Below are 26435 nucleotides of genomic sequence, written 5' to 3'. Positions count from 1 at the left end.
ACAGCAGTTTTCACATTTATTAAAAAAAAAATAATACAGAAAACAGGTTCACTTTATTCCAAAAAACGGAGTTCCTCATTCGGCGCTCTGAGATGGACTTTGGTGATTGTTTTCATCCGTGTCTAATTTCTCATCATCTGCGTGAGATTTAAATCAGTAGGGGAAAAAAAAATGTTTGTCATTTGCGCTAAGAGAGTTGACTCACTTTCAAGGGTCTGCTGCAGTTCCTGTATGGTGCTGAGTAGCACGTGGAACTGTTTCTTCCGAAGCTCCAACTGAAATTGGAGCGTACAAAGTTCACGTCATCCAAATAACACGTGCGCGTTGTTACAAATAAACAGGGGAAGCGTTGCTTTACCTTAGCGTCTACATTCTCCTTAATGTTGGACAACTGCTGGAGTTCTTTGTCAAGTGCCTCCAACTGCCTGGAAGCACACAATGTCAATACGGCGACGAGGAAACAAATGCAGTTGATGGCTCACAGAACTCACTTGAGTGTTTCGTGACGATTCGGGTGATTCTGAATAACCTTTGCCAGAGCGTCGTATTCTGCCAAACAAAAATGGCAACCAAAATAAACTTTTTCTGGTATACTCAAAAATAACAAGCACTCAAGTATAATAACATTGTTATAACAATTACACACTGTTTTAGCTTATAATATTTGTCAGACATAGAAACGGTTAGGTAAATATTCTTACCTTGGCGGTTCTTTCTTACTCTCTTTGCTCTCTGGATTTCTTTTTTGCATTCTGCTATTTTCTCATGTGCGGAAGTTATGTTTTGTTCTGTCAAATGGAGGGAAGGAGATTATTGGACAATTGTCTTCCAGCACGCACACACACAAACAGTGTGGAGTAAACTTTTAATATACAAGTAAATAACAAAATGGGGGTAAATGGTTTACCTATATTGGTGTAGATTGTGCCATAATTCTCCATTTCCCTCAGATTCATATCATACACCATCAGTGTCTTCCCCAGAGAGAATTCACATTGGGCCAGTGTTCCAAGCATCCTCTGGTACTGTATAAAGCTGTGTTTTTTTATGTAAGGGAAAACATTTTTTAAAAAATCATTTCTGTGGCGACCCCTTCAAGGAAAAAGCCGAAAGGAAAAGAAGATTTCTGACACTCAAAATGTGAGGTGAAGAAATGCATCTTGTATTTCAATTAAAAAAGTTCACACATATGCTTTTGTTTGTTTTTCAGATGGCCAATTCAATTGTCATCTTAAAACCATGTTTGTTTTTTTTCTCGTATTATAGAGTACTCTCTCGTTCAGGTGAGCAATATTATGTCAATCATAACTATTCATTGAAATGCACCCGTAGTCTTTTGTGTTTGTGTGTTGTGGGAGAAATTAAGAAAACAGCAGCGATTTCTCATTCAATTTAACAAATATATCAAAGTCAAACGCATGACTATCCAAGAAGATAATTCGTAAGATGTTTCAAGCTAAAAGATCCACATCTGTCTAGTTTACTTGCCTTTCTTCCGGGCTTGCAGGTGAGTTGCACCACTTAGTAAAGGTTTTCAACAACAAATTAATTCTCCGATCATCTCCAGCTCCGTCGCCGTCGATAAGAAGACGCTTTCGAATAACTTCGTCTGCAAAGGAACCAGAAATAGCCGGATTGTTACGTCTCGTGTTAGCAGCTAACGGTGCTAATGGAGAAGGGACCAACGCCGACTGTTGCAAGTGGAGTATGTGCGTTAGCATTGTGAGGTGACAAGATGTCAACTCATTTGAAAGTGTTGGCCCAGTTCCATTGACTTGACGGACATAAAGCAAAATGAAGACATTCAAATCATACCATCTGTGACAGACCCCATGTCTTCATCGGTTCGTATTCTTCTTCGGGTGAATTGGGGACGAGGACAGAGTGAGCAGACTCAATGCCACGCCTTTGCCGCCCTCTACTGGAATATATGGGAAGCGCAGTCATCCATATATAAAAAAATACAAGAAAAACACAAAAAGAAAAACTATTTAGCCTGACTCGTTTTTGGCTGTCTGGTAGTCCATAACATAAAAATCTGGGGGAAAAGAGGCAATAAATACACGGGTAATATTTCAATCTGTCGCTGTGCTCCGTGTCAATTCATGCCGTTGCTCTCTCCTCTTTTGTTTTCCATTTTAGGGCCCATAGTTCTCAGTGGGCCAATATCTCAACATCCCTTGGTTTTACCGTTTTTAAAGTTGTTTCATTATCCTCGGGAGTTGAACGGAACAAGCCTATTTCTTCAAAACACGGATTTATGCGATTAGCGGTGTTGCACAATTAGTGGTATGCAAGCTCCCTCTTGTGGTACAAAAAAAAATAATCGTTCAATGTTTAAACTGCATAGCGTTACAGTGGTTTTTTTAAACCCAGTACTGTACATCTATCCAGGTCCACCCTGAACACCATTGTTTGCGTATAGGGCCAATTTGGAGTCTTATGTTCATGTGACATGCATTATTCTAGAATGTCGGAGAAACCCCACACAAGCAGAGGCAGAATATGCAGGCACAAAACAAGAAGGCCAGACCCTGATTTAAAACCAAACAATCAAAAATCAACTAACGCGGAGAAAATGGATAGGAGAAAGCAAAGGTGTAGTCGAGGGTATACGGCGTATACCCACTTGTTTTTCGGTCGGCATTGCGTATACCCCCACATCCCCCATGCGCCCCCCACTTCTCAAGTGACCACTACACCACTCGGAGAAAATTAGTAAAAAAAACTTCGTTACTTCCCACACCTGGAAAAGATTGACTGCATACTTTAATTGTAATTTCGATATTTTACACAGAGATTCAAAGACCCGTTTATGCCCGAAATATGTTCTGTACTTCCTCAAACAGTCTCGAAACGATTAAACCCGAGCCAAAGTTCGCGTGAGTTATTGATAGGGTCGCGCTCGTCGTAGGCTCAGTGACGTCACATTCCCCCAGAATGCAGTCTGGTAAACAGACATGGAAGCACCTGGTGAAGACCTCCACAGAGGCTGAGCGCCGCACTCGCTCTTTCTCGTCGTGTCCCGTCCCCTTCGCCCGTCGCATCCAGTTGATTTCAATCAGCCTGGCGTTTTTAGACACTTACCGGCATCTGTAGGATTGGTAAGGGCAAACTTGCCGCGAGTCTGTGACGACTGCTTCTGACTTGTGCTTGTACTGTCAGGCTGCTGGCAGCTTCCTCGCTAATGCTAGTCATGGCTGGCTTCGGGCTTTAGCTAGCAGGGCGACGTAGCCACCGAATGCTCTTTCTCTCTCTCTCTCTCTCTCTCTCTCTCATAGCATTTGGAGCAGGAACATTGAGCCGGATTGGATGCAACCTGCTTTCGCTCCACGACTTTTGTCAGATATGCATATTACGTTTTTCACTTGTACTCGCAGAAGTACTGAACGTACCTTTTCGCACGTCAGAGACTGACTCTCTTTCAAAATGACCAATGATCGTTGTTGATTTGGAGGTGGGGGAAAGCAAGGCTCCTCAAAACTTGTTCTGGCTTGGGACTGACGGCTAAAGTTTATGACAATCACCGAAAAGGGTTGTTTTTGTCTTCACTTCAGTTTTTTTTTTTTTTTTTTTTTGCTTTCTATCAGCTTTGCATTGTACTCGCGCTGCATTGTAGGGTCGCGATGTTGTTCGCGTTAGGTTTGGGCGACGGGAGAATACAGTACGTTTTTCCGTTTTTATTCATATTTACTCTCAATGTAGGTTGCATCTAGCTCTCCAGCTATCTATGGTAAAAGTGATCAAAGATGTCAATGTATCTGCTTGTAAAGTTACAGCTCAAATAGGATCTTTTGAAAATATGGCTGAACACAATGTATTTTATTTGTAAACAAAATATACAACTGTGAATGTACAACGTCTATACATCTGTGAAACAAAAAATGTTAGGATGCTTTTTATCAAAGATTGTTACAACCTCTTTCAGCGAAATACCTGCCTATATGTTCTTTTTTTTAAATAGACTATTCAAGGAATAATTCTGCCTACCTAACTCGCCTTCCCTCAATGTGCATGTGTGTTTCTAGATTTCTTCTCCAGTGTGTGTGGCAGCCAGTGAGAAACCAAAACTGATGCGGATCAGCTGACTCTGTTACAAATAAGTTACTTTTTTGCTTATTTGCCAAGGTAATAACTCCCTTCTTTATGACCAATGTGCACCATTCACACGAATTACAATTTCTCAGAACTGCCGCTTTATAAATGCACTATTTCTTACCTGATAGACTCGTACATCTTTATATATCAACCATTGCTGTAATCTACTTTATATAAAGTTAGTCTCAACTACACTATAATTAACACACACACACACACAGATTTAACTTGATTGTGATTATGTGCCTGACAGCTCGGTTCAGCATACACCCGCCCCCCCAAAAAAACACACACAAAATCACAGTGATCACAATCAGAAGGCCTTTAATTGTCCCACAATGGGGAAATTTGCAATCTACAGCAGCAACATTGAAAGGGGTGGGCAGGGGGGTCAAAAGATAAAAAAACAAATATTCTCACCAATTTCCCCATTGTGGGACCATTAAAGGCTTTCTAATTCAGATTCAATGACGATCTGCGTTCGCGGTTTGAAGCTTTAACTGTATTCCACGTTATGTATTAGAGTTATATTTCAAAAAGTTATTGTTGGCGACCTTTCCATTTCTACCCCCGTCACCCTTGTCATCTCACGAAGATCACCATGACGTCTTATCCATGCAGTCTTTATATCATCGATTTTTTTTTTTTTTTTTTTACCACTGCTCACCTCAAAAAAAAAACTCTTCCTAGAATCCGCATCACAATTGCGTTGTCACTATTTCATCACGTCAAATGTGATATCGAAGAAGAAAATGTAGAAATGAAGTCTTTTCATCACCTTCTCACGTTATTATTTTATTCATTTTTCCTATTTCTGTGAGCATAGCTACACTTGATTTTATGTGGATGTTTTTTTTTAACCAGTCGAGAAATGAGTGAAACGAGGTTGTGCACGTATGCTCATTCCACAGCTATTTTCATATTATTATTTTTGCTTGCACTATCTGGGATGGATTTTTTTGTAATATAAAAGTGGTTATGGAATTCTTTAGAAGACAAATCTTTGCCTGTAAGTCAGCCTGAACTTGTATGGTGCACCAGCGGTCTCGGCGAAGAACCCCATACAAATTTTCTCCCAGTACATCAAGGAGTAGAGTCAGTCCAATACTTTGAGTAACAAGTTGTAATTCATGTTCCACCCCCCCCCCCCCCCCAGAATTATTTATATACTGTATTTCTTCAGAGAGTGGCCATCCTCCAACGAGATGCCGTGTTGTAGTTAGTCCCTGGTTGCATCATACCCTTGGGAAAAATGAAAGGCAATGAATGATGTGTCTTTGTTGTCATGGGATCTTTGTATTCATGTAGCGGCGTTTTAGATGATGCCGGGGGTCACTGGAATGGGTGCCCCAAGGCACGTGAGTCGCCCCCGGGTCTAGATGAAAAATAGTTCCTCAGGGATGGCACATTGTCATTTCCAAGGAATTTTGTTGAAAGGACAACCGACACCATTTTTTTTTTTTTTTTTGTTTCCTAACTGACATCGGAAAAACGTTTGATAGCATCTAAAATACCCAAAACACACAGGCTGATATTTTTAGTCAAATGCAAAACACCAATAAAAATGACTTCAAGTGTCTCAAAACTACAGTAAAGTCTCGTTATATCGATATCGGATATATCGATAGTCCCGGTTATATCGATACTATTTCTATGCACGCACGGAGAAAATTACATGCAAACAGGGTCAGATAAATCGATAGTCCCGGTTATATCGATATTTTTTCGGACTCCCTTGAATATCGATATAACGAGACTTTACTGTACTTCAAAATGACACCGGAAATGGCGAGTTTCGGAAGGTCCCGCCCCCCTTGTTCGTGACGTCACACCAGGACGTCTTTACCTTGCTGGAGAATCAAAACAATGGCTTCAGATTGGGAGAAGATGCTTTCTTGTTACTCATCCAGTTGTGAATATGATTCAAAAAGTTCTGAAGAGGAAATCATACATGTTTGCAATCGATTAAAGAATTATATGTGCCATTATGGGGGAACATCTGTCACCCAAAAAAAAGGCACAAAATAGCAACTTCCAGTGGCCACCTCCGCTTCCACAGGCTGATAAATTCCTTATATGGAGCTTGGATGCTCTCTTCTGGCGGCTTTTGGGTGCAACACGGTTCTCAGACCAAACGTACAGCTAAATACATTGACGTGATGGAAGGACTGCTACAATGTCTTTTTTCGGTCAGGGGGCAGTCCTTTCGTGACGTCACGTCAGTCATCGTCACCAACTCGAAAACAAGACTTCCGGAATATTCAGCGCGAGTCTTAAAACGTAAAATATAGCTATATGCGGTGGAATCTTATTAAAATACGCTCAGTAGAAGTCATTTGAAGCCATTTTACAAATTATGGACACAACTTGTCCGGAGGCGTCGGTTGTCCTTTAAGCAATCGTTTGAAAATATCTGCGAGGATATGTATAGAAATAAAGTTTTTCATATGTGTCTCATATTTTGGAAAATACTTTGTGATTGGTATTTTCACCTAGATGAATACAATGAATGTATATGATAAACATAATTTACGGTATTTTGGGCAAATGTGTTTTTTTTTTAAACGCGGTTATTCAATTGGTAGTTTTTCCACATGAATCTACTCCCACAGGTGTCAGGTTCAAAAGGTTATTAAATGGTCGCCCCGTTTCTTGGGGATTGGTCACTTTTACTTCGATCTCAGGGTGCCTCCGTCTCAATGAAAAAGAGGCACAAAATGGCGACCTCCTATGGCCACCTCTGTTTCCACAGGCTGATAAATTCCTTATATGGAGCTTGGACGCCCTCTTCTGGCGCATTTTGGGTGCAACACGAGGTCCCCAGACTAAACAATTACAGCAAAATACATTGACGTGATGGAAGGACCGCTACAATGCGTCTTTTTTCGGTCAGGGGCGGTCCTTTAGTGACGTCACGTACGGACTCTTCACCAACTCAAAAACAAGACTTCCTGAATATTCAGAGTGAGTCTAAAAACGTAAAATATAGCTATATGCGGTGGAATCTTTGTCAAATACGCTCAGTAGAAGTCATTTTACAAATTATGGACACAACTTGTCCGGAGACGTCGGTTGTCCTTTAATGTTATATTTTGAACGCCAGCCGAGTGGCCACGCGCGTGTTTCGGGATTTGTTTATTGGGGAAGGGGGTCGCAAGCCACGAGGAAAGACCTCTCCTGAGCCGAGTGTGACTCTCGTGTCGTTACATTGTAGCGGAAAGAATGTCGGAAAGGGCCGAGGATGACGTCAGGGGGGAGCAGCGCCGAACAGCCAGGCAGCAGCTGAAGCAGCAGCAGCAGCCGCCGCCGATCCAGCGGGGAGAAGGCTCCACAGCAATGGCGACTGTTGCGGAGCGGAGATCCTTACCGAGTCCAGAAATAATGGTGGGACAGCCTTGGAGCAACTGGGTCGACGCCGCCAAACTCCACGGAAACGACGGTGAGCCCGCTAGCTTTCCCGAAACGTGCGAGCCGAAAGCGAGGTGGAAGCGCCAGCGTCGCCGGCGACCCAGGCTGCTTATTTGTGGCCGTTCGCATGCAGTTGTCGGCGGAAGATGAAGAAACCCGAGTGGCGAACAACGTGCAACTATTTATTCGCTTCTGTCGCCACGTTTTCTTCAGGTGCTGAATTGGAAGAAAGTTTTAAAGACTTGGGGAAAAATCGCGAAGCCATGCGTTTGTGCAGAGAAGGTGAGTGGATGTTGTTGTTGTTTTTTTTTTCGTCCAGGGCCAAATGTGTACAGTACAGTATTTTGGTTCTGGTGGTTTGGACATAAACACGTAAAACTATTTAAATCCTTCGTTCAAAAGGCCCTCTACGGGAGATCAAATGACCCGACATGACTTTCTATTGATGAAACATGTCTGTTATTTATGTGGTAGTTGACATCCGTCCCCAAAATAACTTCTCGGATAACTTAGACTGGCTGTCATTGAGTATTGCCCTAAAATGTATTATTAATAACAACACCCTCGAGTTGTCTTGTACATGTAAACACGCGTGACAGACTGCGACATGTTTCTTTCACCTGAAATTAAAACATGGGAAAAGTGATTATAGACCTGCGATATCATTCACCCCGTGGAAAGAGACAAACTTGTTTTTGTTTTGGAGTGTAATAATATTTTGATAAGTTACCATTGCATTCTATGAACACTCAATGCCTCTTAGAGTTATATTTTATTATGAATAATCAGGGATAAAAATGTACAAAAGGATCATCTTGAGATAAGAAAGTTATTTCACGTTTAGACTGATGATGACCTATTTTCTTTGACATTGTGTAACTAAACTAAAATCAGCCTGACGAAACGGATTGCCACTATCATTTCAAAAAAAATGTGGGTGGTGACAAATCGTTCATAAAGGAAGTCACTTTTTAATGAGCAAATAATAACTTTTTTACATTTAATGTCCAAAAAACTAAGTAACCAAACAGTCAAAGTGTAATTGAGGTAAAACAATGACAGTTAAGAATATAATCCATATTGCTTTATATAGCGCTTTAACAACAGCTGAAGCTGTCATAAATAATAATAATAATAATAATAATCCATTTCATTTCTAAGCGTCTTTCAAAACTCTCACGGTCACTTTACAGTCACAGGATAAGTTTTTCTGCAGGTGAGCAGCGGCAGCCACACGCGCCAGCGTTCAGTCAACCCGGAAATAAGTCAAATAGATAGAAAGCCAGCTAGCTAGCCAACAGATATCTAGTAACTTGCTAGCTAGACAGATAGCCAGCCCGCTATATCGCTATATAGCTTATAGATAACTGGCCAGTATTTATTGTTCACATGTTCGGTATAAGTGTTTAACATGGACAACTATCATATACCTGTACAGGAAATAAAGCAGTCACAAAGATAGTAAAAAGCACTAACCATACCAGATAGTTAAATGTCTAAAAGCAGCACTTAACATGCCCCCACAAAAAAATAAAAATTAAAAATCACTACATCGTTTTAAGCGGACCAGTGGATACTGCAGACACCTTGCGATGTAGAGGTGCTCGGTTCAATTCCAGCTCCCTGCGTGGATTTTCAAGTTGCAAGACTTGTGAACACGGATTTAGCGCAGAAGATGAAGTTTCGCTTTGCTCCTAACATTCAAATATTCATGCTAGCAAACAAGCTAACATCATGTAGTTAGCAAACAAACTAACATCATACGGTTAGCTTGTTTGCTAGCAACAACAAAGTGTTAGCGTCGTTTTGGTGGCAAGGCCCTGTCTGACAGGGATTACTCTTAAGTAGGGAGTGGGGTTGCTCGCACAACAGACTTTATGGCCATATATAATATAATAACATGCTCCAAACTCCACAAGCTCTTTGGGTAAAAATAAGGATAGCTAATTGCCGATTAAGTCCACATTATCCCCTAATGTTCCATTTTCCTCTTAATTTGTCGTAAACGCATAACACAATTCTCGTTGCTTGTGTTCTGTGCTTTTTTTTGGCCTATAGTTGACTTTTTGGCACCATTTAAAAAAGAAATATATTTACATACATCTGTCCATAGCATCTGCTGTCGTTGTGATTGGCCCTTTATGACATCCTTGCTTACCAGACGCCTAATTGAAATTTTGCACTCAATGAGTGCAGTAGGCGATGCAGATTAGGGTGATAGCTCTTCATGTCCCTGGATCATTGTCAATTTAACAATGAAAAGTCATCTTTCGCTCAGAACTGTGAGTGCCGAGTTTTAATGCAGCCGCACAATTTAAAGGACAACCGACACCATTTTTTTGTTTGTTTCTTAACTGACATCAGAAAAACGTTTTACAGCATCTAAAATACCCAAAAGACGCAGGATGATATTTTTAGTCAAATGCAAAACACCAATGAAAATGACAAAGTGTGCTGTAACCGCAAAAAAATTGAACCCGGAAGTGGCCAGTTTCAGAAGGTCCCGCCCCCTTGTTTGTGACGTCACGCCAGGACGTCTTGCCTTGCTCGAGAATCAAAACAATGGCTTGAGATTCGGAGAAGATGCTTTCTTGTTACTCATCCAGTGATGAATATGATTCAAATAGTTCTGAAGAAGAAAGCGTAAATGTTTGCGATCGATTAAAGAAGTCCTTCCGTATCATTTTGAGGCGTCGGGACTCCAATGTAGTGTCCCCGAAAATGCACAAGATGGTGCCCAAGCGCCGTTGGAAATGGGCTGATTTGTCTGCTGGGAATTTGTGTCAACTAGTATCAAATAGTAGTCTTGGTGCAATACACAACGATTCACCATCGCGTTATTTATGTGTTTTCCTTCCAATTTCTCCATCAACATGGATCAACACAATGTTTTCAGACTAAACAAAGTACCCAAAATGCATTGTGTGTCCTTTCTCAGTCAGGGGCGTTCCTGACGTGACGTCACGTCAGGAATCATCACCAACTCGAAAACAAGAATTCCTGAATATTCAGCGTGAGTCTTAAAACGTAAAATATAAGCTTTATGCGGTGGAATATTTGTCAAATACCCTCAGTAGAAGTCATTTGAAGTGATTTTCCAAATTATGGACACAACTTGTCCGGATGCGTCTGTTGTCCTTAAAGTTGCCAACCCAACGAATACCTTAGAGTTCAGTTGCCACCATTGGACTTTAACGGTTGTACTTTATTTTTGTGCCTTTCAGATTCTCAAGCTTATCTCATGTATTATGTCATGAGGACTTTTTGTGTCTGCTCAAGGACACTCAGCTAGCACGTTTATGATTTAAACTTGTTTTGTTTTGCCACAGCAATGTCATTTAGACTCTTTTGCTGATCCAAATTTAGTCGATTCTCGCTTTTTCCCGCTGAGGAGTTTCTTGCGTTCTGTCAAGTCTGCGGCTCGTCAATGGCAGATCGCTGCGTTGTACATCACGTTGTGTATCATAAATCGGAAGCTGTGACACACCTTTTCTTTCTCTGTCTCCGATGAGTGAGCGCAGAATGCTACATATAGTTGAACGGTGGCTCATTTTGGCGAATACTGATGATGTCATCAACCTGCGTCAAGTAGTACCAGTTTGTTTAGTCTCGCTGTGAACTAAAGAGTTCAGAGCTCGCGGCGTTTGTATGGCGTTTGTCCGGCAGCCATCTCGATCATTCATCACCAAGTGAACTGGACTCTGATTCGCTGCCGATATTTTGCTGCTCACAATCTCTCTTTTTTTACTTTTCCTTGCGCTCTCCTTGTCTTGCTGAGAACTGCTTGTGCTCTGTTTCAGTTTCCATCTAGTGTTTTTTTTATTTCTTTTTTTGTGGCTTTGCTACTCACCTCGCTTGCCTTTCCTTGAGGACTTCCTCTCTCTGCATCCTTGTTTCACTTGCAGTGGTTTAACTCATTCACTGCCAGATGATGTTCATAAATGTGTCCACTCCAATGCCAGGGTTTTTGTCATTTTCACTCAAATTGCAGGACCCCCAGAATATTGAGATTTAGAACTACATAAACATTCAATACATCATAAGAAACCTTAGACTCTCTTCTTTCAGCAGAATGAAATAGTTAATTCCAAAGTTATATGGGTCTGGAGTTATCTGAGCTTGAAATGTAGGTGGCTGTACAAAAGACAAATGTTATAATAATAATACAGTAAAGTCTCGTGATATCAATATCGGTTATATCGATAGTACTGCTTATTACGATACTATTTCTATGAACGCAAGGAGAAAATTTACGTGCCGCAGGATCGGATATATCGATAGTCCTGTTATAGCGATATTTTTTCCGACTCCCGAGAATATCGATATAACGAGACTTTACTGTAATAATAATAATATTTTTTTATTTGATTTGACAAGTACTTTACTAGCCTCCCTATCTTTGCTTTGAACAGAAAGAAGTTAAATTAGACTGACTCGCAGGCTTATGACTTACGAAGAAATGAGTGAACAGGCCACTTTGCGTGGCTTTTATTGCCTATTCGCCAAAGTCAGCCTCTCGGTGGCATGCGCCATTTTTGTCTTCACCCTCTCCATATGTCATTTAGAAGCCTTTTGTCAGAGTTGTAAAGCCATTGCCTTTTTTTTCTCCCGTGGCCACTTGAGCCATCACAAAAGTGTCTCATTGAAGGGGACATTGAGCTACCGGTAAGTGTTTTCACTCCATTCGCACGGCCAAAGTAGGCTCAGGTGTGTCAATTCACCCCATAAATGAATGCCACTCAGCACCCTGAGAGGCGCCCCACCTCATAGGCCTTGTTAGATGGTCATTGAGTAATGGTCCCCCCCTCATCCCCCCTTCCAGGCCCCCGTCGACGAGGTTTCGACGGTCCTTGACAGCCGCCGAACTGGAGAGAGGTTGCGCTCTAGCGTTTCTCTCCTTCTCTTAAAGGACAACCGACGCCTTCCGGACAAGTTGTGTCCATAATTTGTAAAACGGCTTCAAATGACTTTTACTGAGCATATTTTACAAAGATTCCACCGCATATGACTAGATTTTGCGTTTTAAGACTCGCGCTGAATATTCAGGAAGTCTTGTTTTTGAGTTGGTGACGATTCCTGACGTCACGGAGGGAACGCCCCTGACCGAGAAAGCGACACACAATGCATTTTGGGTACTTTGTTTGCTCTGAAAACTTCATGTTGATCCGTGTTGATGGCGAAATTAGAAGGAAAACACATAAATAACGCGATGGTGAATCATTGTGTGTTGCACCAAGAATACTATTTGATACTAGTTGACACAAATTCCCAGCAGACAAATCGGCCCATTTCCAACGGAGCTTGGGCGCCATCTTCTGCATTTTGTGGGACGCTACACATCATTCGTGATGTCTCAAAATGACCCGGAAGAACTTCTTGAATCGATTGTAAACATGTATGCTTTCCTCTTCAGAACTATTTGAATCATATTCATAACTGGATGAGTAACAAGAAAGCATCTTCTCCCAATCTGAAGCCATTGTTTTGATTCTCGAGCAAGGCGAAGACGTCTTGGCGTGACGTCAAGAAATGGGGGCGGGACTTTCTGAAAATGCCCAATTCGCAGCTCAATTTTTTGCCGTTTTAGCACACTTTAAGTCATCTTTATTGGTGTTTTGCATTTGACTAAAAATATTAGCCTGCGTTTTTGGGGTATTTTAGATGCTATAAAACGTTTTTCTGATGTCAGTTCGGAAACAAAAAAAATGGTTTCGGTTGTCCTTTAACACACCATAACCCCCCCATTTGATGACACGGGCAAACAGCAGAACGTGGTGATGTTAAGTGCTTGCTTCCCGATGACTCGTACCCTGTCAGTGACCCGCCCTCTTCCTGTTCTTAGACATGCCCATATTTGGCCAGTATCCTGCGCAAGATGACTTCTACCTGGTGATGTGCGGCCACTGTCGTCAAGTCGTCAAGCCCCAAGCCTTCCAAGCACATTACGGTAAGTCTTGCCGATAAATATTATGTCAAGAGCAACACTTTGTTTCCACTTTATTCCCGCCGCATTCTTCAGGTGGACGCTTTGGACGTTTTTTTTTTTTTTTTTTCCCCCCGTGCCGCCGCCGTGATGTTTTATTCAAAAGGAAAGCGAGACAGCGACGATAAATCTGGTGGGAATTAAACCGTCGGCTGCCACCGGAGCATCACTGGTGGGGTCGTTTCTCACAGCGATACAGTTTGTGGTACCCCCCCCCAAGCTCTTCACACCGTATCCCTAATCACTTTGCCTGTTTAACGCAGAAACCACCAACTTTGATTTATTTACTTAACACTCACTCGCGTGTGCGTGCGTGCGTACGTGCCTGCGTGTGTATCCGAATCCCTTGTTAATATTTGATATGGTTCTCGCGTCGACCCTAATTTTGTTGTTCAATAACTGGTGTGTGTTTGCGCTTTGAGAGCTAACAATGAGGAGTGCGGATGATGGAGAAGCACATATAAATGAATATGTAAATGTATAGTTAATTATCAAAATAAAGCGATGAATAAATGAGTGAACAAATACTAAAAAATTAATATACATAGAAATAATTATCTAATGAAACAAATAAATAATAAATACATATATGGATGAACATAGTTAAATATAAATAAATATAAAGCTGAATAAATTAATATTTAGATTATTATCTAAATAAAGTCATGGATAAATGAGTAAACAAATAATACAAAAGAAAAATATATACATAGATAATTATCTAAATAAATAATAAACACATATATAGATGAAAATAGTTAAAGGACAACCGACGCCTCCCGACAAGTTGTGTCCATAATTTGTAAAATCACTTCACATGACTCCTACTAAGCGTATTTTACAAAGATTCCACCGCATATAGCTATATTTTACATTTTAAGACTCGCACTGAATATTCCGGAAGTCTTGACGATTCCTGACGTGACAATGCATTTTGGGTACTTTGTTTGGTCTGAAAACTTTGTGTTGATGGCGAAATTAGAAGGAAAACATATAAATAACGCGATGATGAATCGTTGTGTGTTGCACCAAGACTACTATTTGATACTAGTTGACACAAATTCCCAGCTGACAAATGAGCCCATTTCCAACAGAGCTTGGGCGCCATCTTCTGTATTTTCTGGGACGCTACATTGAAATCCTGACGGCTCAAATTGATCCAGAAGGACTTCTTGAATCGATTGCAGACATTTATGCTTTCCTCTTCAGAACTATTTGAATCATATTCATAACTGGATGAGTAACAAGAAAGCATCTTTTCCGAATCTGAAGCCATTGTTTTGATTCTCGAGCAAGGCAAGACGTCTTGGCGTGACGTCACGAACAAGGGGGCGGGACCTTCTGAAACTCGCCATCCCGAGGTCATTTTGAAGTAGTTTTGGGACACTTTAAATGATTTTTATTGGTGTTTTGCATTTGACTAAAAATATCAGCCTGCGTGTTTTGGGTATTTTAGATGCTATAAAACGTTTTTCTGAAGTCAGTTAGGAAACAACAAAAAAAAATGGTGTCTGTTGTCCTTTAATACATTGAAGAAACGGCCACTTAAGCCGCACTTTGTGCTCATCCGCAAGAGGGAGCTCTGCTCCAATTAACAGCCAGTTTCTAAGGCACGTTTGAAGCTTTTTAACTCTCCTCAAAGTGTAAAAGTAAGAAAAATGTCGCAGATGCGCCTCTCATCGTGACGAAGGATTGTCCTGGCATACAATTCTTTTCGTGGTGTATATGATATGACAATGCGTCTTTTTAAAATCATTTTCAACAGCAGGTTGCAATTTTTTTTTCCCTCCGAGTTCTGCCATTCAAGAGTCAGTAATACCCTCCCTATTTTCGCTCTCTTTAGCAGTACCTTTCATCGTGTCATTCTGAGAAGCTCCGGGATGAAAATGAAGCTCTTGACCTATCGGTTGTTTCTATTTTAAGGCTGAGTTTGCATGGATCACAAATGGCGCTGTGTATTGTCAGCGCACATATTTTTTTTTCTGTATTACGGCCTGCCTTTCTTTCTTCTTGGCTGTGGGAAGATGAGCGCTCAATCAAAGCCGTAGATCATCGTCACGCGTCAGGACAAATCTGCAACACCGCGCACCCGTTTTATGCTCGTTATTTCTTGATTTATTCACATTGAAATCACGGCGAGTTGCAAAAGGATGTTTCATTCATGTCTTTCCTGTATTTCAAAGCTTTGTACTCTGTATTCTCCTCCAAGCCTTTTTTTTTGTACATTTTGGTGGTTCTCGCCATCCCCTATTTTTATTAGTTTTTAAAAACATTTTATTTTAGATGACTTGCGCTCCCGAGGATCATGGGTAATACCAGTGTCTGAAACTCATGACAAAAAGTGACTGACTGTTTGTCAGTGACTATATGTTTATAATGGAGCATAACACTAAAATAACACTTTTTTTTTCTTGAAGAAGTTGTCGGCCACCCGGGCCGAGACGTTTTGAAAGTTGTGCGCCCGACGTAAAAGTTGTACGCCCCGGGTCACCGGGCAGACGCTATTTCAAACACTGGTAATACCCGTTATTCCCTTCTGACTTTAGAAGAGGGTTCTTGTACGCTAGTCACGGGATAGCCACATTGACATTTTTTTGGGCAATTTCCTCTTCAATCAACCTGAACTGCATTTTTTATTGATTTGTTTGTGTTATTATTTTTTTTTTTTGTTATTGTAATGGGAAGGCAAAGTCCTCGTAAGCTTACAATAAAAATGCATCGTTTCCCAACCTTCTTTGTGTCGTTCATCCAGAGAGAAGACATAATTCTGCCACCAAGTCGGCATCCGCCTCCCCCTTTAGTTTGTCGGGAAGAAACAGGAACAGCGCTGGCAGCACTCTTGGACCTGGACTTGCCTCAGGGTCTCTTGCCGGAGTGACAAGCGGAGGGATCGTTAGCCGAACCGCCACCGCCGCATCGAACTTCTCTTCCTCCGCGACATCCTCCTCTTCCTCGTCCTCCGCCAATCCCAAATTACTCAAACCAGCCAAAGACAAGTTGTCGGGTATCCAGCGAAGACCTCCCTTTGCGCCGTTCAGGATGCTGCAGCCGGACAAGAGGTAAGTTGGATCAACGGCGGTTTGGGGTGCGGTGCCACGGTTGCGCAATAGTATCTTTGTAATATTTGTACTTGACACGCTGTACCGTCTGTAACGTCGATTGCGGTATCTGCAATACAGTTCAGTGACCTTAAGATGCAAACATACCATTTTTCCGAATCATAAGGCACACCGTATTACATAGCGCACCGTCAATGAATGACATATTTCCATATACAGTAAAGTCTCGTTATCTCGATATCGGATATATCGATAGTCCCGGTTATATCGATACTATTTCTATGCACGTACGGAGAAAATTACATGCAAACAGGGTTGGATATATCGATAGTATATCGATATTTTTCGGACTCCCTTGAATATCGATATAACGAGACTTTACTGTATAAGGTACACCACATTATAAGGCGCTACAGTAGAGGCTGGGGTTACATTATGCATCCATTAGACCACAGGTGTCAAAGTCAAGGCCCGAGGGCCAAATCTGGCCCGCAACATCATTTCATTCGGCCCGAGAAATCTAATCAGGCATGTCAAGTGCTATGATGCTTGCTGAAGTCCGAACCAACACACTTGCATTACACTGTGTCACGCTTAAAGGACAACCGACACCATTTTTTTGTTTCCTAACTGACATCAGAAAAACGTTTTATAGCACCAAAACACGCAGGCTGATATTTTTAGTCAAATGCGAAACACCAATAGAAATGAGTTAAAGTGTCTCAAAACTACTTCAAGTTGAACCCGGAAGTGGCCAGTTTCAGAAGGTCCCGCCCCCTTGTTCGTGGTGTCACCCCAAGACGTCTTGCCTTGCTGGAGAATCAAAACAATGGCTTCAGATTTGGAGAAGATGCTTTCTTGTTCCACATCCAGTTATGAATATGATTCATATAGTTCTGAGGAAGAAAGCATACATGTTTGCAATCGATTAAAGAAGTTCATCCTGGTCATTTTGAGGCGTCAGGACGGATGTGTGAAATGTGCACGTCTGCTACAAACTGAATGTTTAAAAGCAAACACGAAGCTGTCACATCCATTGATGAAACGAGATTGTCTCACATCTCCTGTCCCACGTAAATCCACTTCAATTCCAAGCCGCGACACTTCCGCACACACATTGTGGAACTAATAAAGTTGTTTTTTTCGTATCTTATGTAGGTCAGTCAAACGATTAATAGATAACAAATGAGTTTTCTGACAACTGTTGGTGCTCAATATTACTTCACATATAAGGTACACCAGATTATAAGGCGCTGGATCATCTTTTGGAAAAAAAATGAAGGCTTTTGGTTCAGAAAATGCGGTTTTTGAAATGAAACTTTTGACGTGTTTTTCGTCCTTTTGTCTCAATCTTCTTCACAACTTGACGTAAGCGTTTTTATGGCGGGCACACCCCAAAGAAAACAGCGTCCCCATATATATGAATAACCAATCACCGAATGTGTGTTTTCTCCTTGCAGCTCCATCCACATGCGCGCATTTGTCACCGTCTCGATGTTTCTAAAATGTCTAACGCTCAGCTTCCTCCTTGCGGTCCTCTTCATTTCTCTCACCTTCACTTCCAGCCTCACCCCGGCTGTCAAGGTGGAGAAGATGCACCTGAATGTGGACTCGTCAGCTAAGATGCTGCAGGTCCCTTCTGCTCCCACCGCCACCACCTCCACCTCCATCTCCTCCACATGCTCCTCTAGCACCACTGTGAGCTCCAACGCTACCACCGTCACCGCCTCCTCATCCTCAACCCTCAAACCGGGCCTTCACTGTCCCTCCATACCAAAGCCTCCTTTACTGGCCCCGGGTCAGATCCCCAACGGCAAAGGCCACCTGTCAATTCTCTCCGACAAGAAGCAGGACAGCAGCAACAGCGGCAGTGCCGGTAGCAGGCGCCACCTGAACAAAAAAGGGACAGGTAAGCCGGGTGACGTCACACATACTCTCCATCGGTTTATTTTACCTTTTAAGACTTGCACTGAATATTCAGGAAGTCTTGTTTTCGAGTTGGTGACGAGTCCGTATGTGACGTCACGGACGGAACGCCCCTGACTGAGAAAGCGACACACAATGAATTTTGCGGTACTTTGTTTGGTCTGAAAACTTCGTGTTGATGGCGAAATTAGAAGGAAAACACATAAATAACGCGATGGTGACTTGTTGTGTGTCTTGCACCAAGACTACCATTTGATACTAGTTGACACAAATTCCCAGAAGTCAAATCAGCCCATTTCCAACGGCGCTTGTGCGCCATCTTGTGCATTTTCTGGGAGCTACATTGGAGTCCAGACGCCTCAAAATGATACGGAAGGACTTCTTTAAACGTTTGCAAACATGTATGCTTTCCTCTTCAGAACTACAGTAAAGTCTCGTTATATCGATATTCTCAGGAGTCAGAAAAAATATCGATATAACCGGACTATCGATATATCCGATCCTGCGGCATGTAAATTTTCTCCTTGCGTTTATAGAAATAGTATCGTAATAAGCAGTACTATCGATATAACGAGACTTTACTGTGTATGAATCATATTCATAATTGGATGAGTAACAAGAAAGCATCTTCTCCGAATCTGAAGCCATTATTTTGATTCTAGAGCAAGGCAAGACCTACTGGTGTGACGTCACCAACAAGGGGGCGGGACCTTCTGAAACTCGCCATTTCCGAGGTCATTTTGAAGTAGTTTTGGGACACTTTTAAGTCAGTTCGGAAACAAAAAAATTGGTGGCGGTTGTCCTTTAATATGAATAGTTTTCCGTTTCTCATGATTGGTAAAGAAAAAAAATCCAGCCAAATGATCGGAATGAAAGTCATCTTAGCTGGATCCATCGGCGAAGCTACTGCTAGCTAGCCTGCACACGGCTCATTAGCTTGCACGGTTGCTTTCTGCTGTCTCTCACAGAAGATTATTGATGCTAACGTTAGCATGGGGCTTGTCAAAGTGTCAGGCTTATTTAAAAGGGGGCGTTTACCTGCTACGACATCATCGGCCATAGGTCGGTAGCATCCAATCAAAATTACGCTTTCAGCCAACTGCCGCCCAAACAGGAAATGAACAGTGAAAAAGCGAGAATGTGTATTTCGTTTTATCGACAAGCCAGATGCAATCATCAAAAGGGCCATATATGGCTCGCGAGCCATAGGTTACCGACACTTGCGCTATATTAATCACGTATTTTTTTTGTTCACTTCCCTCTCTCTTCCCTACTTCAGAGCGTGAGTTCAATCCAGACATTCACTGCGGCGTTGTGGATGTGACAGCTCGAAAAACCTGCACAAGATCCCTAACATGCAAGGTGACTGCATTCACTTTTTGCCTGCCGTGTCATTTCAAATTAGTTAGCTCATTCGCTGCCATTTCCGAATTTATTCAGGAAATAAAAAGTGTGACGTGGAGTGCCATTCTCCATTTTGTTTTGGTTTTTCTTGCGTGCCAATAACGTGCTGGTCAAACCTCTGGCAATATGTTTCCCTTTCACTAGAGGGCATCGTTTGCCTTTTGTTCATGTTAGCGCTTTGTTCCGGCTTCAGCTGGTGTTAAAGCGCCATATAAATCAATGTGAATGCTTTGTGTTGCATTTTATACAGCTACCCCCATTTCAAGCTAAGATAACTCCAGACCCATATAACTTAGTAATTAACTCGATTTTTTTCTGATGAAAGAAGCGAGTGTAAGGTTTCTTGCGCCAATGAAATAATAATGACAATAATAATAATAATAATAATAATAATAATAATAATAATAATAATACATTTCATTTATAAGCGGCTAGCAAATGAACCCACCGTTTTCAGCCACCCCAAGAGCGCGATGACTAAAATTGCTGTCCAGGTGTCAGCTTATAAATGTCCGTCGTGGCTCCGGTCACATGACGTTTGTTCCAACGTGAGCTGAAGGCCACTTGGATGTCAAATTCACTGGCCAGCAGAGGGCGGTGTGCCGACGAAAGCTACTTCTTCCATATTCCAAAAAGACAAGCTAGCCTCACGGCGTGAATAGTCAAAGCTAAACATGCTGATTCTCCCAAATAAGAAGTCTTCTTCCCTTTTGTTTTGCCACACTAGACACATTCGATGACCCAGCGGCGGGCAGTGCCGGGACGGAGGAAACGCTTTGACGCATTGTTGGCAGAGTACAAGAACCGAACAAAGGAACGGGAGAGAGAGCTTCACCAAAGCCATTCCCAACAACAACCTCCCCCTCCTCTCAGGGACCCGCACCCCTCCCTCCATCTTGCCACTTCTTATGATGTCCATCCGGTGGGCCATGGCAACGGACCCGCCCCAGAGCCCACCAAGACTCTACAATCCAACAAAGCCAAATTTCACAGCCCTGGTCTTCCACGGTCAGTCGTTCTCTCGTGTTGTTGACGCCAAACCGTGTTGTTGACCTTCAACCCCAAAACGGGTGCTCTCTGTCCAACAGATTAAACAACATACACGGGCCCGGTGGTACCCCAGCGGACCCCGCAATAGTCCACGAGTCGCCGCACCACCCCCAAAGTGCTCCCGATGGACTTTCTCGAGCCTCCAGTGATGAGGGCGAAAATGAGGAGCGTGAGGAGAACGCTGACAAAATGCACTGTCACTATTCAGGTTATCACCCTCGACCGGTAGCTGTAAGTGTTTTATCTATCTATCTATCTATCTATCTATCTATCTATCTATCTATCTATCTATCTATCTATCTATCTATCTATCTATCTATCTATCTATCTATCTATCTATCTATCTATCTATCTATCTATCTATCTATCTATCTATCTATCTATCTATCTATCTATCTATCTATACATCTATCCATCCATCCATCCATCTATACATCTATACATCTATACATCCATCCAGCTCCTAGCTACCTACTTCGCTAGCTACCTAGCGAGCGATCTATCGCACCATTGGGCTATTGAGCTAGCTAGCCATCTAGCCACCATCAAGTTATTTAGCTATCTATCTATGTATTTATCTGTTTTTTGTCTGTAACACATTCCACTTCTTTAAAGCATTTTTTTGTGGGGGGGGCGAAGATTGTACAAACCTTATCGACGGTTTGTACCAAAAATTAATTCCAAGTCTCTTTTCCAGTACTGTAATTTTGGAAGTCGACTGTTTGGGAGAGGCTGTTACTCCTTCGACAGGCGATGGGACAGAATGCGATACGTCCTCTCTGCAATGATGGACAAGCACGTCAACTCTCAGATGTGGAAGTAAGTCGCCAAGACGTGATCGCGACACCGGGTCATGTGATCTGATAAGCTGCCCGTGTGACTTTCTTGCCTCTTTGTGGTGAAACATGCATGAGCTACTTTGGTCTGCGTAAGCTCTCAGTTGTACAGGAGTGGTCCATCGATGAAAAGGTTTCTTCAGCCCTCATCTGTACTTCTTCTTTGAAGGTGTCTGAAGTTTCGCTTCTTATCCATGAAGCTTCGTCAGCTAACTAAAGTCTTACTGGTAGTTTCGCCCCTATATATATATATATATATCCCTACTGCTACTTTGGTTCCAGACCCTCCACGGTCTGTAACCAAATTGTAAAAATGCCTTTCTGTAAATTCATGAATCCATTGGCTCATTGCAGTCATGTGATCACGAGGGCTTCCGTAATACTACGCGTAACTTGTCTGAGTGTGTACCCCATTTTGGAGCTACCCGATTTATCGTCAGTGTATCAGAACTCTATTTTCTTTGCAATAACAGACCAACGTTTATTTCCGTAGCAACTTTGCGAACCACCTCACAAGGTACTTTGCGCTTCCTGTCTTTTAGAAAAATCCCTTTGGCCTCGGAGAACAGCGCTTCCTTTGCACCTGCCCATAGGACAAGCACAAACTCCCCCGGTAGCACGCCGTCGTCGGGCTTCCCCTGCCCCCCCGCCGCCATGCCCCAGACCCCCTACAGCCAATCCTTTGAAGGCAAGCCCGCGCTCTCCTACGGGACCACCTTAAACGCCCGCAGCTCTCCGCAAGGGGCGCCAGAGCACCCGGCCTACGGCACCACGCAGGCCCGACAAGTGTCTTCGTCGCCGCAGATGCCTTCGTCCACCTCCCCTTTAGCCTCTCCGCTGGCTTCGGGCCGGACGCTCAAGTCGCGTCCGTCCGCCGGTGCGACCAAGTCGTTGTCCGTCAGGCCCAAGGAGATCTCCGTCGCGGCCGCTAACAGTAGCGGCGCCGGCTTGGTCTCGGGGAAGAAGAGGAAGAACAGCTCGACGGTGTCGTCGGAAGCCGCCAATGCCAACTACCCGCCCTCGTCCCCTTTCAAGAAGAACTGCGCCAACGCGGGCAGCTCGGCGAGCAACTACCACCACGGCTCGCTCGCTCCCTCGTCCTCCCACAGCGGCGTCCACAGCGTGGGCCTCAACTGCGGGCCCGCCGCGCGCAGCAACTCCCTCAGCCTGAAGGCCGAGCTTCCGCCCGGCTCGGCGGGCGGTTCCTCGGGCCCGCCGGGGCGAGGCCCCCCCTCGGGTAGCCCCGCCGAGTCCATCAAGCGTATGAGCGTGGTGATGAACAGCAGCGACTCCACGCTCTCCCTGGGGCCTTTCGTCCACCAGCAGTCCTCGGCCGAGCAGCACGCCGGCGGCTTCGGCGGACACTCGTCGGACGGCCGCCTGGAAGGCAAGAAGCGCAAAAGCGGCGCCGGGGGCGGCGGACTCGGGCCCGCTGGGGGTCCTGGACCTGGTCGACCCAAAGTATCCAAGTCGCCCGCCATCAACAATCTCCACGGCAAGCACGGGCGCAAGATTCCAGGGACGCCGGGGCTGCCGAACAACTCGCATTTACATCAGGTGCGTTGTCAACCGCTCGGGCTCATGACATTGGGGACCCTTTGGTCAAATTAATACTTCACTAGGCGCTTAACTCATTCACTGGCAGACGATGTGCAAAAATGTGTCCACTCCAGTGCCAGGGTTTTTGGCATTGTCACCTAAATTCCAGGACTCGCAGTACATAGAACTTTAGGACTACATAAACATTCATAAGAAACCTTAGACTCTCTTCTTTCATCATAAAAAAAGAGTTAATAATAATAATAACATTTCATTTGTAAGCGCCTTTCAAAACTCTCAAGGACACTTTACATCACGGGTGTCAAAGTCAAGGCCCGCGGGCCAAATCCGGCCCGCCACATCATTTTTTTCGGCCCGCGAAAGCAAATCAAACTTGTTAAATTCCATGATGATTGCTAAAATCTGAGCCAAAATGTCATATTTTTGGATGTCAACCACAATAAAAGTCATTATTCTTCACTTCAGATTTGAAAACGAGTTATTCATTAATTTGCTGTGTGCTCTATATGTAATATTTGAAGGGATTTAAACGTTCTAATGGCTTCCCCAAATTCATAACGGCCCTCGAGAGGAAACCATAACTACAATGTGGCCCGCGGCAAAAAAATGACTTTGACACCCCTGCTTTACAGTCACAAGATATTTTTTCTGCGGGTGAGCAGCAGCATCCACACGCACCAGCGTTCACTCAACCCGGAATAGCTCAATTAGATAGAAAGCTAGCTAGCTAGCTAGCTAGATAGCCAGCTAAATAGCTAAAAGCAAGCTAGATGGCTAATAGATAGCTAGCGCGATAGCTAACGATCCAGTTAGATAGCTAAGAGATTTGGATTTGCCTTTATTAATCTCGCAGTGGAGAAATTTACATTTCACAGCAGCAAAGTTCTGCATTGTGTCAAAGAAAAAGCTGACTACATTGTACACCGCAGATTTGCCCTGTCTCGGGCTATTTTTGGAACGTATCTCCCGCGATAAACGATATTCAAATTGATCTCGAAAATGTCCTTCAATGACATTCCAGCTTGTGCGCTTACATTTTTTCTCTCCCACCCCCGATGCAGCCAAAGGCCCGTCCCTGACATTGGTGTCACCCCGCCGAGTGTGTGGATGCGTCCCGATGACGGGGGGGGGAAATGGTCCGAAGCAACCCCGCTTGGGACCGTACGAGGCCTTCTCAACCGAAAACCCGCAATCCTCTAGAGCCGTTTCCCGCAATCCTCAGGTTGGAGATGATCTGAACTGGCCGGCCTCTCGCGTCAAAATGGCCGCCTTCTTTCTCCCAAAGCCATGTCAGTCGGAGGGGGGGAGGGGTGCTCGCTCGCTCGCTGGTGTGGCCTCGTCCCGCTATTCCGAATGGTCTTCCAGAGAGGCGGGAGGAAAGGAGAGGCGACAGCCGTGAGTCTCCGGGGTGCACTTTGGTTCCGCTTTAGGGCTGCTTTGAGCTCGCTACGGGAGACAAACTAGCCCATCTGCGTGTTTTTCAATGTCCTACCGTGTCCTCCCACGCTTTTTTTGTCCTCACTAGCAAGACAATTCAGCAAATGTTATTGACAGATCAAAACACTCGTACAAATCCTCCCGCGCGGTCGTACGTTAATATGATATGACTCAGACACTGTTGACGAAGACTCGGAAGACCCAGAAAGATTGTCCCTACTGCCGGTAGGAAACGCAGTCACTCATGACATACGTCTGTATTCTGCAGCCTTCTGCCATGCTATTTATTGAGAGTACATGCAAATCAAAAGTGATACATGAGTAAAACATAGTTCTCTTGATTAGAATACCACGCCTCTTGAGTTCTAAGCACGAACAGCTGTAGGCAATAAAACGTTGCGTTTTCCATGAAATGATAAATTTGTAACCTGGCTAATGAGCTTTTCCTGTGCAGGATGTTCAAGTCGTAAATAACGTTGGTGATAAAGGAGTATGCCAAGTCCTAAATTCTGTCCCAGGCCAGATCTCCTAGATGAAGATGACACTTTGAGAGGCGGTGTCTGTTGACCTCAGATTGACCCCAGGTTACCCGTGCTTCAATTGTGTATTGAGTCACAAGTGTTGACTAAGCATACAACGGCATAAAACTTTTAAATATGATAACTTCTTATTCTGTCTAATATCTATCATGGATCCAAGAAAACCATTTGCTATCTCTTAGCTGCCTAGCTATCCAGCTATCTATTAGTTATCTATTAGCTAGCTAGCTAACTTGATCTATTTGAGTTATGAAGGTTGAACGTTGCTGGCTACCTTGCTAGCTATCTATTTGCGATCTATCAGCTGTCTAACTAGCTGGATAGCTAGCTATTAGTTATCTGGGTTGAGTGAACGCTGGCGCGTGTGGCTGCCGCTGCTCACCCGCAAAAAAAATATCCTGTGACTGTAAAGTGTCCTTGAGAGTTTTGAAAGGCGCTTATAAAAGAAATTATTATTATTATTACCGATATATATATATATATTTTTTTTTTTATCTGAGAAGCATCAGAACTGGAAATGACGCACGGTTAAATCCGTCGCGCACCACCGTTAATAATAATAAACGCAGCAAGAAACTCAGATTAAAAATGTTTCCGTCGACTGGTTGTTGCTATTGAGGACACAAAGCGCTTTTACGAACAAGTCGGCGGCTAAATCCTCAAAACATCTGTGTGAAAAAAAGATCAGCGCCGGTTCACGTGTGTTTTCATCATGTCAGATTGTGCTTCACGCCTGGAATTTGCTCATCAATTTTAGCACACTCCCTCCCCCCCCCTTGCCCAATTATGCAATTATTCCACTTTTTCATACGAGCTTTGAACACTGTACAACAAAACAAAATCTTCATTGATGTGTTTGGGGACGTTCCGCACACACACTCACACACTCATCTTTTGTTCCTAATGTTATCCATGTACAAAATCCTCGCTCGCCATGGTAGAGCCGCTCCCCGACTGTGAACAGCCCAAAGCCGCCACCTTTTGTGTCTTGGACCAACTTTGTAGTAGGGGGGGGGGGGGGGGGGGGGGGGGGGGGGGGGGCAATTTTCAAGCGGAAGGAAGGCGCATTTGCCTCTGCGGATGTCAGGAATCGATGCAAAAATCTTTTCTCTCAAGCGTCACAGATCCACGAATT

The 26435-nt window shown here is 43.4% G+C and overlaps 2 protein-coding genes across 4 annotated transcripts; one reads left to right on the top strand and one right to left on the bottom strand.

Annotated features, from left to right (window-relative positions):
- Positions 1-3: 3 nt before the first annotated feature.
- On the bottom strand, positions 4-3114 carry thoc7 (THO complex 7). Of its 3 annotated transcripts, none has more exons than XM_089009583.1 (9): positions 3088-3114; positions 1816-1921; positions 1489-1609; positions 908-1035; positions 702-788; positions 492-549; positions 359-425; positions 206-275; positions 4-137 (listed from the first exon to the last, which is right to left on the bottom strand). In XM_089009583.1, the coding sequence occupies exons 2-9, from the start codon at positions 1832-1834 to the stop codon at positions 76-78; spliced, it is 612 nt and encodes a 203-aa protein (XP_088865709.1). In that variant the 5' UTR covers positions 1835-1921; positions 3088-3114; the 3' UTR covers positions 4-75. The 3 variants fall into 3 exon arrangements, with proteins under 3 accessions (XP_088865709.1, XP_088865708.1, XP_088865710.1); XM_089009582.1 differs by lacking the exon at positions 3088-3114 and adding an exon at positions 2630-2753; XM_089009584.1 differs by lacking the exon at positions 3088-3114 and adding an exon at positions 2630-2723 and having other exon boundaries at positions 1816-1918.
- Positions 2971-25784, top strand: atxn7 (ataxin 7). The gene is made up of 13 exons (XM_089009567.1): positions 2971-3104; positions 4029-4128; positions 7313-7537; positions 7720-7788; positions 13349-13453; positions 16242-16548; positions 18114-18457; positions 19754-19836; positions 20606-20886; positions 20967-21159; positions 21626-21747; positions 22307-23321; positions 24386-25784. Exons 3-13 carry the CDS (start codon positions 7321-7323, stop codon positions 24401-24403), a joined length of 2754 nt encoding a protein of 917 aa, XP_088865693.1. The 5' UTR covers positions 2971-3104; positions 4029-4128; positions 7313-7320; the 3' UTR covers positions 24404-25784.
- The last annotated feature ends 651 nt before the right edge of the window (positions 25785-26435 follow it).

The sequence above is a fragment of the Hippocampus bargibanti genome, linkage group LG12 (genome assembly GCF_051943395.1).
Source record: "Hippocampus bargibanti isolate YZ-2025 linkage group LG12, ASM5194339v1, whole genome shotgun sequence".
NCBI lineage: Eukaryota > Metazoa > Chordata > Actinopteri > Syngnathiformes > Syngnathidae > Hippocampus > Hippocampus bargibanti.
This window is presented reverse-complemented; position numbering and strand designations above follow the sequence as displayed.

What these genes read in the sequence shown, in the direction of transcription:
- thoc7 (XM_089009583.1), bottom strand. An exon ending in AATCGTCACGAAACACTCAA is followed by an intron (nt 426 to 491) that starts GTGAGTTCTGTG and finishes GTGTGCTTCCAG; the next exon opens with GCAGTTGGAGGCACTTGACA. An exon ending in ACTGCAGCAGACCCTTGAAA is followed by an intron (nt 138 to 205) that starts GTGAGTCAACTC and finishes AATCTCACGCAG; the next exon opens with ATGATGAGAAATTAGACACG.
- atxn7 (XM_089009567.1), top strand. Translation starts at nt 7,321, where the DNA reads ATGTCGGAAAGGGCCGAGGATGACGTCAGGGGGGAGCAGCGCCGAACA. An exon ending in CAAACTCCACGGAAACGACG is followed by an intron (nt 7,538 to 7,719) that starts GTGAGCCCGCTA and finishes CGTTTTCTTCAG; the next exon opens with GTGCTGAATTGGAAGAAAGT. An exon ending in GTCAACTCTCAGATGTGGAA is followed by an intron (nt 21,748 to 22,306) that starts GTAAGTCGCCAA and finishes CCTGTCTTTTAG; the next exon opens with AAAAATCCCTTTGGCCTCGG.